The sequence below is a fragment of the Lethenteron reissneri genome, chromosome 14, assembly GCF_015708825.2.
Source record: "Lethenteron reissneri isolate LAM-NWPU_2019-01 chromosome 14, ASM1570882v1, whole genome shotgun sequence".
NCBI classification, from domain to species: Eukaryota; Metazoa; Chordata; class Hyperoartia; order Petromyzontiformes; family Petromyzontidae; genus Lethenteron; species Lethenteron reissneri.
In genome coordinates, this window is record NC_083792.1 from 12,265,805 (window position 1) to 12,283,724 (window position 17,920).

The 17,920-nt window shown below is 40.1% G+C and overlaps 1 protein-coding gene across 1 annotated transcript in view; it reads right to left on the reverse strand.

The window, feature by feature from the left end:
- Window positions 1-13,748: 13,748 nt before the first annotated feature.
- LOC133342403 (tandem C2 domains nuclear protein-like) overlaps window positions 13,749-17,920 on the reverse strand; it is a 39,750-nt gene continuing 35,578 nt past the window's right edge. Inside the window, exon 11 of the mRNA XM_061551557.1 lies at window positions 13,749-15,482. Within this exon, the coding sequence (XP_061407541.1) occupies window positions 15,354-15,482 (129 nt within the window). The 3' untranslated portion in view covers window positions 13,749-15,353. The remainder of the gene's footprint in view (window positions 15,483-17,920) is intronic.

Here is a 17,920-nt window from a genome sequence, read left to right on the forward strand (position 1 = left end):
GGCGGAGCGGGGCGGGGAACATCCGGGCACTCGCGCAGGTGCCTCAGACGCCCCCCCCCCCCCCCCGGTGCGAGGTGACGTTCGTCACTGCGCGATGACGGTCGCTGCAGCCGCCATCTTTCTAAGGGAATTACAACCTTTTTCAGCAAGGGGGGGGTGTCACGTGTCAACCTTTGATGACGTTACCTTCCTCAACGTGCTTTATGTTGAGTTCAACCCACCCTCCCAACTCTGTGGTTCTTTTGTTAAAGTCACGTAGGTGAAAATAATAAAATAATAATAATACAATATTAAAAATAAAATCTATTGAAAATAACTGATTTAAATCACGACTTTTCGGAAGAAACAAGCCTCCGTCATCAGGTGGGACAGCCACAGCAAGAAACAATTTGCTGGAGTGGACAAGAGCTGCTCGTAACAAGATATTATATATGGCCTTATATTTCTTGCTGTGGCTGTCCTAACCTGATGACGGAGGCTTGTGTTGCTTCCGAAAAGTCGTGATTTAATTTAGTGATTTTCAATTTATTTTATTATGTTTCTTATTATTATTTTTATTTTCACCTACGTGACTTTACCGAAAGAGCCAAAGACTATGAATCCTTGCAGTCACGAAAATATCAAATTTAGAATGAATCCACCCTCCCTACGCAATATGGCCGATGTTGCCCCGCCCCTACCCCCACACCACCCCGCCATCGTCGCGTGCCCGTTGGGGTGGCAATGAAACGACGACGGCGGCGGCGGCAGGGGGGGGTGGGGCCCAGCGATAATCTTTTGTAAAAATCCCCCTAAAGGGCGATTGGCTGTTGCGGGGCGCACGTGGTTACACCACGTGATTACGCGGAGACAAAGTGGGCCGCTTGTCCAATCGCAGCCCGAGGTTTTTGTGCCTCGCGCCTGGGGGGGCGAGGGGGGCGAGGGGGGGGGGGCGAGGGGGGCGAGGGGGGGGGTGGCGAGGGGGGGGGGTGGCGAGGGGGGGGGGCGAGGGGGGGGGGGGCGGGGGGGGGGGCGGGGGGGGGGGGGGGCGGGGGGGGGTCCACTCCGCAGTGAGTTTGGTGGCCGTGCTTTGGTGGCAAGTGCTCAATGTTGCAGCTGCTACTGCTGCTGCGTTGGCCACGTGGCGCCGCAATAAATAACGAACAACAGCAACAACTCCGCACGTTTAGTGTCATGAATACGGTAGTCTAACAAAAACGAAGGAAAATAACGTGGCATGCGACGTTTCAGGACAATGGCCCTTTTTCTTAGCCCTTCCACTTTTTTGTATTGCATCGTCGGTGTTTTCTATGGAGATGGGTAATTTTTTCTAGATTTGAAGCTTTCGTGCTTCAAACCTGCAAGGATTCATACTCTTAGGTTTTTTCGGTAAAGTCACGTAGGTAACAAATAAATAATAAATTTCTATTTTTCTTTTTTACATACGTGACTTTAGATGGGTAATTGCCTGAAACGTTGCCGCATATTTGTCCTTTGATTTTTTTGTTGAATGTTTTTGTGTTATAGTATGCAACATTACATCTTTCTCTGGCTGTAATTCGCTAATTCACATTCCAATCCAATACCTGTCAACCCCTTATCAGTGCCTACTTTATTACAGGCCAATTCAGATCTTATTGGTCACCCCGTGCCCTTATACATCTCAACGTTCATCCTACAAAGTTCCATCACAAGGGAGAAACACAAATATACAAAATAATTGTGCCCATATTGAAACGGCTATACGCCGTATGGATCTGAAAACTCAATTTCCCCTTCACAAGAATACATGTAAACCTGTGATGGGTTTACAGGTATGCAATCCATATCCCTAAGGATTGTTTCAATTACATTTGCCATTGCCAGTTTTATCAATGCCAAACAATGTGATATTTTGCTTAATGTATGTTTATCAGAGCTTTTAAAATTAAACAAATAATACAAAGCCACTTAAAATATCTGCCCTACTCAAGAATCTCTATAAAAATGCATTTTGGTGATATTGAATAAATGGTGTTATTCATACTCTACTGTGTATGTTAAATATGCGTCTACAGTGCAATAATAAAAAATACAGTGTGCTTTATATAATATTCGATCAAATTATTTCACCAATGGGATTTTCCCTCTTGATGTCGTCTTCGTTTGCAGATTTGTTTAATTCCTAATCGCCCCAACTGATCGAGAGAAAATAATCTGAACATTAGTCTTATTCTGAGAACAAAACAATACATATTTTGTAAGACGTGAAAAGGTTACATTCTTAAACATCAGTGGTTTGGCAAGGTGATTTTGAAACGTGACCAAATATTTCATTGGGTGGAGCACATCACGTAACGCCACTGCAGGTCATTTAGGGTCTGTTTTAGAGTAAACATTTTGAATCGCTCTTATTCAACCCAAGGCATTTGCAAACCACATTCTGTATTTGATACGCTGTCCACCTGTTCACAGGCGATATTTACGACTGATGTAATTGCAGCTGTACAACTCAATCAGGGAACCAGAGAGCCGAGCACACAGCTGAGATTTCAATGTGATGGTGGGATGCGATCATATTACGGGTCATGAGGGGCCGGTAAGGCAACACTCCAAGGGTGAAAGACTTTTACCAATCTGCACACATCAGCGTGGTGAAGTATGGTCAAATAATTCCAATGACCGGCACGGCAGAAAGAGGTAATAAAATAACACTATGTAACACAATTTTTGTTCCTGGGTAGTAAGTGTTATTTCGTAGTTTCTTATGCTTAAAAAGTATAGAAAATGGCTATTATTCCCCACAAACTTTGTTTGTGACCTATTTTCGATGCGAAAACGGGCGAATTTGTGACTTTTCGTTTTCTAAAGTAAAACAAAATTGACTACAAAAGATTTCAAAGTGAGTAATTTTTCGAGATTTAAGATTATACTGTAAGTCACTTTCACGAATCAGCCCCCAAATGTAGTCTCCCATCATGTTCTCGTTATACTGTCCTTGGTAGCGGCATTCAAAGTTCAGTATATCCTGGTGGAAGCGCTCGCCTTGCTCCTCCGAGTACACTCCCATGTTCTCCTTGAATTTATCAAGATGAGCATCAAGGATATGGACTTTGAGGGACATCCTACAGCCCATTGTGCCGTAGTTCTTCACCGTCTCAACCAGCTCCACGTAGTTTTCGACCTTGTGATTGCCCAGGAAGCCACGAACCACTGCGACAAAGCTGTTCCAAGCCGCTTTCTCCTCACGAGTGAGCTTCTTGGGGATATCATTGCACTCCAGGATCTTCTTTATCTGTGGTCTGACGAAGACACCGTCTTGAACTTTGCCTCAGACAGCTTAGGGAAGAAGTCTTGAAGATACTGGAAGGCTGCCGACTCCTTATCTACAGCTCTGACAAATTGTTTCATAAGGCCCAATTTGATGTGCAGTGGTGGCATCAGCACCTTCCGGGGGTCCACCAGTGGCTCCCACTTGGCGTTGTTCCTCCCCACAGAGAACTTGGTCCGTTGTGGCCAGTCCCGCCTGTGGTAGTGCACCTTGGTGTCCCTGCTGTCCCAAAGGCAAAGATAGCAGGAAAACTTAGTAAAACCGCCTTGGAGACCCATCAGGAATGCCACCATTTTGAAGTATCCGATGACCTCCCAGCCATACTCATCATACTTCAAGGCGTCCAGTAAGGTCTTGATGCTGTTGTAATCCTCTTTGAGGTGCACCGAGTGAGCCAGGGGAAGAGACGGGTACTTGTTACCATTATGGAGCAGCACGGCTTTGAGGCCTCCTGGATGAGCTGTCAATGAAGAGGCGCCACTCATTCTGGTTATAGGCGATTCAGATTTTCTCGAACAGACTGGTCACATTGTGGCAGAATCAGAGCCCATCTTGACAGGTGAAGAAGCTGAAAAACAGTTGGTGACGATTCCTCTAATCTGCGACTTGAACACTTTTATCCAACAAGTTCCACTGCTTGAGCCGATGACGTCAAAAGTTCGGCATTGGACTTGGTGAGACCAAGATCTCTGATCAAGTTGTTGAGGTATTTTTGGTTGAGGTAGTATGGGTTTCTCTCCTCAGCTCCACCTCTGAAATTGTCATCTGGGTCTACGTCTTCCTCGCTCTCTGACCTGCTGCTCTCTTCTAAAGACGGCTGCTCTCTCTCCGGAGGAGTGGGTACGGGGAGCTCACGGCATTGTGGCACCAGGGCGATGGATGAAGGTAGGTCTGGATACGTGATAGCAGGGGCATTCTTGCCAGTCCGACGTTTGGAAGGGTCCACCATGCAGAAGTAGTAGTTGCTTGAGTGGTCAGTGGATTCCCACCAATTTATTGAGATAGCGAACTTCATGGCTCTCTTTTCCCCTCTGTACCATCCTCCAAAAATACATTAATTTCACCCATGACGAATGTGTAAGAGATTCTCGCAAGATTTTTCATATATTATATATTTTTTCAATAATATTGAAAATTTTAAACATTTTAAAATTACAAACTTAACAAAAATTGAACAAATTTTATAACGCAAAATTCCGAGCAACAATTGTCCATCTTACCTTCCAGAGTTTTTTTTGCATTGCTCGCAGGTGAAATGAGGTGCCCAGGGTTTGTCTTGATCCCCGACAGGCATGCTGAAATATGCCTTGTAGGCCTCACACATCTTAGCAGATGCTTACACAGGGTACTTTTTCGCTCTTGTCTTCATAAATTGGCTGCAAACATAGCAAAATGCTTCTGCCGGATGCTTGCAGCCTCTTGATGTCATCTCAGAAAAATGCAAATATGTATCCACTTAGGCAGCTGGAACTAAACTGAACTGATGGACTTAAGGCCCCTGTATTTATACTACTATTTATATTACGGTAAAGTTCTAGAATGTTCTGGAAGTTACTCCAATTTTACTCAGCACTGAATCTATCTGGAATGTTCTGGAAAATAGGTAAATTTCAAAATATCACTGTCCTGGTCATAAAAGCAATATTTGTGGGGAATAATAGCCATTTTCTGTACTTTTGAGGCATAAGAAATTAGGAAATAACACTTACTACCCAGGAACAAAAAAAATTACACAGTGTAATCATGAATTGACAACTGAAATATAATAGTTGAACTCAAAACAGGTGATATTACCTTCATACATTATATGCACATTGAAATAATCATACTATTACTAATAATCTATGCCTCGAGTTTCCTGGATGGCTGCTGGTTGGGCTGCTCTCCGATTAGCACCGTTGGCTATGTACGGTGCGAAAGAAGTTAAACATACATACTTTCCACCCTGCTACCACTTACAATAACTATTGTGGTAAGTGTTGTTATTGGCTGCGGGCCGTTGTCACCGAAACGAGCTGGGTGACTGGCTCAACGGGATATCCCGTGTAACAAATCAACACTGAAGTGAGATAAAACGGCGGAAGGAGTTCGGAAGGGTTATAATAGTGATAACAACGTATTGGAACAACCTTGTTTCCTCCCTTTGCATCGTAAATCTTCCTTCCAAAAAATCCTGAAGCAGAAAATTAGTGCTGGCTGCAGTCACATTTGCAAATGTTATTTGCAACGTTGATCCTTATCTGTGTATCAATAGCTTAATGTTAATGTGCCATTGTATGGAGGGACTACTGTGTGTTATCTTGGTGTGGTCAGAAAGTTTTGTTGTTGTTGCATTTGATGCCTTGCCCAAGCTTGATAAATCGAACTTATAAAGTTCATGTTTTTATTAATTTATATTTAGTGACTTGCTGACCTTTTTCTCGATTTTGCACTTTCAGTTTTTTTTTTATTGTTTGTTGTAACTTGCTGACCCGCCCATACTGGACATTTGTCTAAATACAGATGCTGATTTTGAATACAAAAGACTGACACGTTTAATTTAAAATTGCTCCACTTTTTCAATGTGTTATCTTATTAATGTAATTCGTTCGCAAGAATATTCTTCAAATCTTATAGAACATAAAATACCTCATTACATAAAATAACATATTATGTTTAGTTCTCCGAGTACAGGATTGGGAGAAGAGTATTAAATTGACAGCTATCTTGTTTTCTGTTGCAGAGAAACGGGTTCCCAACAAGATGTAATACTATGCATTTTATCTTGGGAAGCCTTAACACTTTTCAAGAGTCTTGCTACATTTGGATGTTTAGCCACTCTCATTAATTCGTGTTTGTGTGTTTTTTTTAACACGTAAGCTTTCGCGACCAATACCCACAATAGAGGTTTTTACAACCCTTACTAGTTGGCCGTGTCGGGTGGTGGCAGGTTTAAAGACACATTTATATATTTATACGCGATCTCACGCAAAAAAACTATATTATGAATGTTTGTCTTGTTGTTGGACGAAAATTGAGTAAACCCACCAAACATAAACGGTTATTGACACTTAAAGCTCAGCACAGAGAGATCCCATAATCCAATGCTGTGCTCGTTCGGCCACCACACAGCCCCAACCCGACAACAGCTGGCATTCCCAATCCGTTTCCCCATCAAAGTGCTGACCATGCTCAAGTATGGCACTGCACATTCAACATCTTTCATCAGAGAGGGATAGCACGGTTGGCTACGTACGGCGATAAAGAATTTCAACGTACATACAATTATATCTCTGGCTCGGATAAAAACTGAGTGTGATGTTCTGGGGATAACAAAAGTAAACCCAGAGACATACTATTCATATTGTTAGGTGTTTTCGGTAAAAGTCACGTAGGTAAAACATTAAAATTAATGAAAGTAAAATAAAATAAAAATAAAAATCACGACGTTATTTTATTTTACTTTTATTAATTTTAATGTTTTACCTACGTGACTTTACCGAAAACACCTAAGAATATGAATCCTTGCAGTCACGAAAGCTTCAAATCTAGAACCAGGGACATACTCCCCATCCTCCACCCCCCTTCAAAACGGACCCTGTTGGCATCACCTGGAAAACACGTGCGAACGATTGCGCAACGATGCTGCGATGGGGCCTCCCCCTGCTATGAAGCGATGATCCACTGACAGAACAGAAAGGGGCGCTCACGCAGACACGTTTTACCTGATTGGGTTTTCCCGAGGCAGTGAAGGGCGCGGCTTGTCTGAGCCCCTTGACGATTTCTTCTTTCGTACGGCTGATGTAGATGCAGAGTAATAACTACAATTTCACATTCAAGCGGTCAAGCCAGACAACTGCGTTCAGGATCACCGGAGTATATCGCTGTGATGTCTCCTTCGTGTACGTGGATTGGGCATTGCATCGTTATACGTTGCACGGTCTATTCTGGATGACCACAGTCGCACTCTGGAGAGATTTAAAATGTTCCATTTGTTCATTAGGTATCCGCATCTGTCATCCTTGACGACTGTTTTGCCCGACTGGATATTATTGCACTTTGTGAGTCACTCCTCTTGCGAGCTCTGGATTTGCCGTGCCACCACGCACCCCCGTGGACATCTGTGCCACAGCATTTAATGTAATCCAATTGTACGTGTGGAGACGCGGATGAGAGGAGTATACCTGGTCGTTATACGATACTATTTTATTTACAGTAAAACCCACTGAGCTATTAGATTTATTTCGGAGGCTACCTGGACACACGAAGTGGCTTATCATAAGTGGGAATTTATAATAGCCAAATTATTAAATTGCATGTTTCTAAAGATGGAGGGTAAAACCGGAGGATGGGAAGAAAAATCCACACAACCACGGAGGGAACATGCAAGTTGGTTGCTAATTTATTTATTATCCGTGTTTATCTGCAACCATACCCATTAATAATGTATAAATTACGAGAAAATCCCATTATAACATGAACAATAGTGCAGGCTTCAAACAGTTGAAAACAACAACAAAAATGTGTAAAAAGCATTCAACCTTTGTGTATTATGTGAAAACTAGAATAATTTTCTGAAGTAGAGCATTGTGTTGTTTGCATAATGGTTGGATGTCTTTTTACGCATTGTTTCAAACTTAAAATTTAGCCAGACTAAAATGCCCAAGAAGTCGTTTCCTGGAAGGACTGAACATATGCAGGAATACAATTACATGTATTCAAGTGAATAAGATGTGCTAATAAGTTTGGATAATAGGATTTACCAATAGCGCAATCAATCGTGCATATTTATACGTTTTTTTATATGACTGATGTGTCATTTATATATAAATAAAACATCTTTGAATATGACAGTATACCACATACGTTTTTCAAACTACTTCTGAGAGTAAAGATATGTATTCTACAGGCTTGAATAATAACTACATTTACAATGTATATTTTACTTGGAACTTATTATTCACTGTAATTCTAATGAATAAGAATGCTAATTTGCAATACCTTCATTTCAGTTTCACATGCGCTTGTCATGGCTGATTCAAAAGTCTTCCACAAGATGGCATTATAATCACACGTACCGTATCTGCGAATGTCGTGCAACCATGGTACATTAATGATGTTAAAGCTTACACTAAAACAAAATACAGCTTCCCATTAAAATAGTCAACTCATACATAATGTGCATTATGTGCAATGCAATGAAATACACTTTCGTTTTCTAAAAACACTATTGAGGGGTATGATGATTTTTGTGTTAATATAAACGAAGACATTTTTGTGTCAAGGACGATGCAGGACATGCAATTTGTCTATTGAATATTTCAGATTTACTGCTATATACACCCGTCCTTGGACGGGCAAACAAGCTAGTCCTTACTAAAGAACCTGTACAGTATGGAGTTGATTTTTTTGATAGTAAAAAACTTGTTTTTTTAAGACGGTCAATTAATAAAGTGACGTAACACAAATATCCAAGGCAATTTAAGTACTATAACACCAACTCCACACAGTGTCGTTTATGTATTATAATGACAACCAAACCTATAATACAGCTGAGGTTTTGCGATTCAACTAAGCATACCTTGAAAAAATGGCTACAATCTAGATTTGAAGTTTTCGTGATTGCAGGAATCCATACTCTTTGGTTGTTTCGGTAAAGTCACGTAGGTACAAAATAAATTAAATCACGACGTATAAAATGGCTACAAACATCAATATTAAGGATGTGCCCCATTGTCGGTGAAATGCATATTTTGAAATGCATAGTTTGAAATGCATATTTTGAAATGCATATTTTGTACCTACTTGACTTTACCGAAAAAACCAAAGAGTATAAAATAGCTACAAACATCAATATTAAGGATGTGCCCCATTGTCGGTGAAATGCATTTTTAGCCAAATTTTTTTTCTAAAAGTAACAAACCAAACCATTGAAATCGGGTCATAGGAGTATAATGCTGTAAATGAGAGAGGCCAATTATTTTCCTAGGACAGTAGTTTTGCAACTTACCCATAAAAACGCCACCAAATAGAGGCCAATACTTTCACCATTATGTTAACAAAGAATCGAGTATCAATTGTGACTTTTCATTAAATCACATTGGGGGTGAATTGTCACATCAGCAGCCATAATCAATCCGCTGCTAGATCAAGGCTTTCACAAGCCTTCGTTATCGTTGCACCATTCCCTGATAACGATATGCATCAGCAACAAATATAATCATTCGCAATCATATCCATAAGAAACTAAGTAAAGGACAACAAGATGTCTCTTATTTGTTAACCTATTTCCCGCTACTCATTATTTGTGGTAGCTATAGGGTCAAAAAAATCCTATTATATGCAGCCTTAATCTTCAAACTATTCACCATCATCTGTAACTTTTTCCATTAGTCAATGGAGAATAGCTTGCAATTACACTGGTCTAAAAAAATTAGACGTTGTCTGCTTCAGAGATGAAATGTGCTGTTTATAATGGATTTTGATGTGCTGAATTCAAATATGACAATTAAAACAACTGATTGGGTACTGTTCACAAGATATTTAAGTTTTTACATTTCATGTCTAAGTATATTGTGTAGATAGTGGAGTTTTACTCATAAATTGCAAACCTAGGTCTTTTCACGTGTTTATGGTTGCTTTACATGATCAAATGTCACCTGTCCTGTTCATGTGACACTTTAATCATAATCAGCAAAAGGGTTATATAAATAAAATGTAATCTACTCGGCGCTTCTTGGCTTGTCTCTTGCATTCATTAAATGGAGCATCTCTCGTCACTGTCCAGCAATAGTCTGCAAGCATTGATGGGCTCCATTTGCCCTGATATCGTTTCTCCATTGTTGCAATGTCCTGGTGACATCGCTCGCAATGCTCGTCGCTCACTGCTCCACAGTTTGGTGGGAAAAATCTAGACGAGGGTGCAAATAATGTATGTTGCAACCATGGCTTTTGTATGCCTTGAGGAGGCTTTTCATGCCGTCTTTTCCTTGCCACGCAGTGCAGTCAAATGCATCATCTCGAAGAAGTTCACGAATCTGAGGACCAGCAAATACACTTTCCTTTATCTTAGCTTCACTTAACTTTGGAAATTTTCCACGGAGGAACTTGAAAGCTGCTTGTGTTTTGTCCATGGCTTTGACAAAGTTCTTCATCAGACCCAGCTTGATGTATAAGGGTGGTAACAACATCTTGCTTGATTCAACAAGTGGTGGATGCTGAACACTTCCTCCCAGGCTCCAATGACTGTCGGAGTGGCCAATCTATCTTGATGTAGTGGGAATCTCTCGCACGACTTCCCATTTGCAGAGAAATCAGCAGTACTTTGTGTATCCAGTCTGCAGACCAAGCATGAGAGCAACAACCTTCAAATCGCCACAAAGCTGCCACTGATGTTGGTCATAGTTTATGCACCTCAAAAGTTGTTTCATGTTGTCATAGGCTTCCTTCATGTGGACTGCATGACCAACTGGAATTGATGGAAAAACATTTCCATTATGCAGCAAAACAGCTTTAAGACTCATCTTCGATGAATCAATGAACAGTCTCCACGACCAGAAGTTCCATCCTCTTCCTCGTCTGACTCAAGTGAGAATGATTTTGGTGCATCAGGAACTGGCAGTCCTTCTCCGTGGGGTGCTGGGCGCATAGCTGATGGAATGTTTGGATAATGCAGTCCACTTTTTCTTCTTTGACACACCTTTCTCAACTGGAGACGCCATTCAGAAGTAACGATTGCCGATATGATCTGTTGACTCTCTCCAAATAATTAGCACAGCAAAAGGCATAGATTTCCTTTTCCTGTTCGACCACTGGCGAAGATTTGTTGCACAAGTGTTTCAGCATATGTGTGGGGCCCACATCTTGTCCTGATCTCCAATTTTACAGCCAAAATAAAGGTGATAGGCTTTCTTAACCATAGTGGTTATACTGCACTTGTGTCATGTAAAAGTCACTTCACCACAAATATAGCAGAAGTTATCTGCTTTGTCCACACAAGTACGAGGCATCTCTGCTCACTTTGGCTAAACAGAAATGTGTCCCTTTGCAAAATCAAACACTGACAAATAAGAGAGCACGACACTGTATGATTTCTAGAGCTGATATAGGGTAATTTGTTCAGCAGAGGGATATAAGCCTAGTTATGATTGCATCATCCATGACTTCTAGGAATAACATGATACAATTCATACATGTATGATGCAATACCAGGTTCAGATTGCATCATTCATTGTTTTGCTCAAAAAGCATGTACTGTCCAAACTCAGTCATAGATTTATTCATAGATCCAGTCAAATATAAATTTTAGTCATTTTTGGTTTAAATTGAGATTCCTTCCCTTTATAACTCACTTATCCTCCACCATTCCCAAGTCAAGCGTCCTATATACTGACCCAGTAGCATATATTTAAAACTAGAGCCAATTAAGCATCATTTTAATTCTCAGTGACCCACAATTAGTAAAGTTGAACTACATTTATTTTGGAAGTATTTTGGCTGTCGGCCAGTGTTACCTACGATATTTTCATGGCTAGTTGGAGTCGAGTAGCTTTTTTTTCCAATTTTCCAGATTTTGTTTTACAACAGATAACTGGAAAATACATTGTGAATAATCCCACTGATAATAGGATCCCCAAAATTGATCCCCTACATCACAACGGATAAGGAGAGTTATCCTATATGTTGGACTTTGTGAACGTAAATTATATAACAATACCATTTTCTGTAAAGGAAAATATTTCAATACACATTTTACCTGCAATAATAAAAAAACGGAATACTGTCAGTTAAGCCAGGATACCTACATTTAAGGATTGTATGACATTAAACGTCTGATGACAATAATGCTGCGTGAAGCATTTTTTCTACTTGGGGTTTAATGTACCACAAGTGTCGCATCAGTTCAATCACATAAAACCAGAAATGTGGTAGCATTCATTTTTATGGTGCTATATAAACCGCATTGCCTGGGGACATGCATTTTAATGCATGCATTCGCAAACCTCCAGGTGGACGAGAATGCCACTACACAATCAAATCCAGTATGGTACACTGTTACTAAGCAAAAATGTAGGTATTTATTGAAATTGACAATTCTAAATGGGCATATGTTTGTTTTGTTAAGCACGACTTTTTCAAAACATAAGATGTATATTAGATGTCACATTTATAAAAAATAAAATTATAATAGGGAATTATAATAATGAAAAATACAACTCAACAAATGCATATGAATCCATGAAGAACCACCTTAACGTTTAATATATAAAAGTGTAATAGCGTTAACGGGGCTCTTCCAAATGAATGGGAGGGAACCACATCTGGTAATGAACAAACAAAATGCTCACACATTACAATTTAAGATTAGAATGTGGAATGTAAGAACAATGCTCAGAGGCAACGAGTTGGAAAACGTTGAGAGAAATGGAAAGAGAAACGCTGAACGTGCGTGGATTGTGTGAGGTGAGATGGAGAGACGAGAGATATTCAGAGCAATGGTGTTAAGTGTGATATTCTCTGGTGGACGAGAAAGCCAAAAGGTAGTCACACTCAGCCTGTTTGGGAGGACAGGGAAGTCTGTTTCCAAAGTGAAATTGAGCAAATGATAGAATGATGATGGTGAAGATGAATACGAAACCGAGGGACATTGTCATCACCCAAGTGTCTATGTAACTTCAGAGCACAGTCGTGAAGAAGAGGTGCATGAATAGAAGAACTCATAAAAACCCGTAGCGATAATGGGAGATTGGAATGTAGTTGTAGGAGAGAAGCAGGCAAGTGTGAACTGGGAATATGTAACGAGAAGAAAAACTTGGGGATTTTGTAAGCAAAGAAAGCCAATACAGTAGTGTCAAATTTTGTACAGTACTTGTTTATACAATTAGCACGTTGGCTACGTACGGTGTGAAAGAAGTCCAACATACATTCATACAGCAGTTGAAAGAGGGAATGTATTGGACATGCTGTGAAAAGGAGAAGCTTCATTTTCATTAAAGAAGTGTCGGAGGGGCAAAACGAAGGGTAGAGAACAAGAATCAAGAATGATGTTGTTGGATGGGTGGTGAGATGTTAACTCCCTCGCCTGATATGCAGGTTGTGGGTTTGATCCCCTGATGGAGTTTGCATGTTCTCCCCGTGGTCGTGTGGATCTTTAGAGTATTTCATTGCTATCAATTTCCACGTGATAATCCACTTTATTGAGCTAACAATTGTGGCCAGGTCGCTTATAAAAAAAATAGCTGTATAGCTCAGTGGGCCTTACCTGGTAGAATACTAATATTAATAGAAGAGTAATAGACTGGGAAAGTTGGATAATAGAATGAGGACTGACTTTTGCCTCAGTCCTGTCCATATAGACAGAACAAACATTGGAATTGAATGCAAAATAGTACCATCTCAGCACATTTTTATCATAAACAAAGTTTTATGGCTATGTCTATGACATTTTGAAGTTATCAATAAAGACAACACACTATGAGGGCATTATGGGAAAGACCGTTTTACTTACATTGACCAGATTTTCGTTTTCACATATAGAGTATACCTTTGTCATTCTGAAAGCCATACAAAACTAAACGAGGTAATTAAACTGTTAGTGCTAGGGCATGAACACATTTTGCATGTTCCTCCAGAAATTGACGGTTTACATTTTAACATCATACAAGAGGAGACAGACAGATATGATTTTTGGCCGAAACATTTACACCTCATGTAATTACTGAAAAAATAAAAGAAAATATCTTATGTTAATAGACTGAAGACATTAATTAAACTCCACTTTTAAACTCGCCCATATACATTGATATGTGTGCAAATGCAGCTGTTTGCACACGCAATTTTCTAAAACGTACAACACTTAATACATTATTGAAGATGCATTTTTTTGGGCCAACACCTGTAAAACTTTGGCCACATTTCACCAACTGGTATTGCACCAGTTTAGACCACAATTGGGAAGGTAAAGTGTAAAAGTGCAGTAGGGCCAAGTGTGGGCATATCCACCATTTCCAACCTATGTTGCTGGCAGGGAAGGGTAGACCCAACTTGCCTGATATAAGTAAGTTCTTTACCTATGTAAAGGTATTTCTCGAATACAACACCGATCATCATCAGTCACGGTCAATCCACTACTGGATGAAGGCAAAATTTATAAAAACCCTTAAAACACATTTTCCTGAAAAAGACCACTTTTTTTTGCTTGCATCTGTTACCAGAAAATGTGTACATAATTCGAATAACCTATTCATAGAATGATATATAATATAAAAATTTACCCAATGAAACCTATTCGTCATAAATATATATGCTTAACACACATTTGTGTTTGAAGATAATAACATTGAATTTGACAAAGGCAAAGTATTATTAGCAGCAAAAAAAGATAACAGTCGCGCATTAACACATTCATCAGCCCCGTACAACTCCTAATTAGTCTGAATGTGTCTATATCATGGCTCACGTTGTAAAATCATCGCGAGGTACTTTGTAAAATGCATCAATGTTTCATGCAGTTTTCGGGATTACAAGCAGCACATTGTTCTTTTGCAGCTCCGATATGAGACGAGTCAAGTTACTCTGATATGTAAGCCTGTCACAATATTCTTCAAATCAGTCGTAAGGAGATAAGAGATTACACTCCCTGTGCTTTGGCATACACGTGTCATAGCCACACCCTACACATTCTGAACTTTCATAATTACATGTAATTATTGCACAGTTGTTTAGGATGTCTCCCAATGTTGCAACTATCCAGGCTCAACCTGCTTAGCTGCTGAGATCTCACAAGATCTGACAAGATCGGGTGCATTCTGGGTGATTTGGCAAGAGGGATTAGATGACGTGGACGAAGTGTCTGGCAATTGAGAACCCAATGAAAGGCTGAATCTCGTGGTTTGGCTAGGTTCCAGATCAGGTAGGATGAATGGTCCATCACATTCTTTTGAGCTGCCTCTTGCAATACTTGTGGGTAGCCACAATGGTTGCATTATATTTTATTGTGAGACCAGTTCCATAATGTATCTGCTGTGAACCAACAATGGTGTTATTATCTTTGAGGGGGGGGGGCGTGGATTCGTTTTCTTTCCCTTCAAAATCTGATGTTATGTGAATCAGGCACATTCAGCTTGTGCCAGTAGGTTAAGACTTTGTCCGGGTTTCTGATGGTCTCCTTCCACTGTTCCAAACATGAGCCTTCTGCATCCCAGTTCAGGGTCACCTGTAAGAAAAAAGAGCTGTATTCACTGCACAATAAAATCAACAATAAATACAACAATATATTTTAAGTCCTTTGGAAATGCACTGCCAAATGCAAACTCCTTGACCCCCCCTCCGTGTTGGTCATGAGTTGTTTAACAATACAATATGATGCTGAGCAGTGTGGCTTGGTGGATTTAGGAGATGGGGCACTGGACCAGTTCAATTATCATTGCCATTGCTGTCAGCCAAGAGCAGAAATGGACTCGGATTACCGGGTTTGTAGTGAAGTGTGCAAACCACCACCTACACCACCACTGTTCCCGCACAGTTCAAAAGGTAGCCTAAATTGCATTTAAAACTGTTCCCTCCCAGCAATTTTTTAAAGTGTAATTTGACTCATTGCTTGTTAAATATAAATGGAAGTACCTGATTTAAATGAATCTTACTGAAATATAAATTACATTTTACACTTTGGGGTTTTTTAATGAACCTTGTGACATGAATTCCATTTCTGTTCATGGCTAACATCAGTGGCAAGTGTTCTATGTGAGTCTATGTCTCTAAGTATGTGGGTCTCTATAAGAGTCTGTGTCTCTATGTGCATGTGTGGGTATCTATGTGACTGTCTATGTGCACATCTGTGGATCTCTATGTAAGTCTGGGTCTCGATGTGATCTGCTCGTCTCTACGTACCTTTCAGTGCTCTTTGTAAGTCTATTGTTACCAGGCCTGGCCTACCCTCCAGCTTGACCAACCCACATTGCTAAGTGTGGTGAAGTATGGTCAAACAATCTACATTACAAACACGGATTTCGAAGGCCTTCATCTAGAAGTGGATTTTCAACAGACTGGAAAATATGCATCATTGTATTTATACATTTTTGCTCGCTTTATACCAGGCACCTAGCAACCCAAGCCAAACACTTTGAGAATGGTTGATGACTTGAAATGAAAATATCACACCCTGCCCGCAGGTTAGAAACCTTTTCTTAAATATGTTTTTCTAAAAGATTAGCAGGTGTCTTCAGTGGACAAGCACAACCTCTATTATTCTTAATAAGCTGTTGTTTAAAGCAGTCAGGCCAGCAATTATGTACTATGCAATAACACAGTGTTCCATTAATACTGGATTTAAACAAGCTAAACAGAATGTTGTCATGCAAATAATATATATATCTTTAAAACACTTATTTTAGAAATACATCAATACTTGGGTTTGCCAAATATTTACTTTGCTTATTTCACCACTTTGTAATGTCATCGTAATATGTTGGTATAAGGAGGATTCTTTTACACAGCATGCCATGACAGATTTTGGGTCGAGAATGCCAGCAGACCGCAAACTAACATCTTTTTATTCTCCCAGGCATCAACCACAGCCGAGCAAAAGAATAAAGTACTTGTAATGCCCTTTGTGTCATTCCTCCATGCATGGTCATGAGGATTTATTTTACCTTACTTCAACCAGGCTGCTCAAACTCGGCTGGAAGGCAGCATAGACGTAAATGCACAGAAATACAGCACCGCTCTCTGCTGCCCACGACTAAAATAAATAATAATAATATATCTAGAAAGAACCCACTTTTTTTTTCAAAACAAAGCTTTTAGGCTCGTAAAATATTTACTTTACTTATGCCATCATTTGTTAATGTCTTGGTAATACGGTAATGTGTTCTCTTGATAATTCAAGGTGGAATGTAATAGAGCATCAATTCATTGATTATTTACAAATCATGCAAAGATACGCATTATGTATGCCAATGTTGTATTTAGACTCATGAAGCAGACAAAGCGATACAAAAGATACAGAAAAAAAGCCAATAAAATACAAATGGGATGGTAAAAATAAGACTAAAAAACATTGTATTTATCTCTGGCCCTTCACTGAGGAATGACATCACTTAAAACAACCAAGTCGTGTTCTCGGTGGTCTCCCATCCAGGTGTTGACCGGACCCAACCCGACTCAGCTTCTGGGTTCAGTCAATATTTGGCTCACGGGGGATACAGTTGCAGATTGTAAATATCCTTGAGCGAAACGAAGACATCTATAGATGTACATACAGCAACGTATGGAAATGAAAACCCTGCTAGTTTTTCAGGGTTTAAGGTAGGATATAAATACACTTTTTGGGAGTGTGGGAGAAATAGCACAGACACGCAATGGTCTTCAGGAAAAATAAACGAAAATAAGTATACTTATCCATGCTGGTCACTGTGAGTAGGTAAAGGGGGTATTGCCCAGGGCTAGTTCAGATCGCACTCACCACTCAATTAGCCTTGGCTGGTAATCAAACTCAGGTGGCTGGAATATCGTGCAGCACACGAACCCGTGTCACCTCTTCACCCACACCTAACAAATGCAGTGCACGTGGTGTAGAATGCAGCATTTAAACTAAAGCAATGATGTCATATGCAGTACACCCAAAGGCACACATCTCATTGTTCGCTCTCTCTG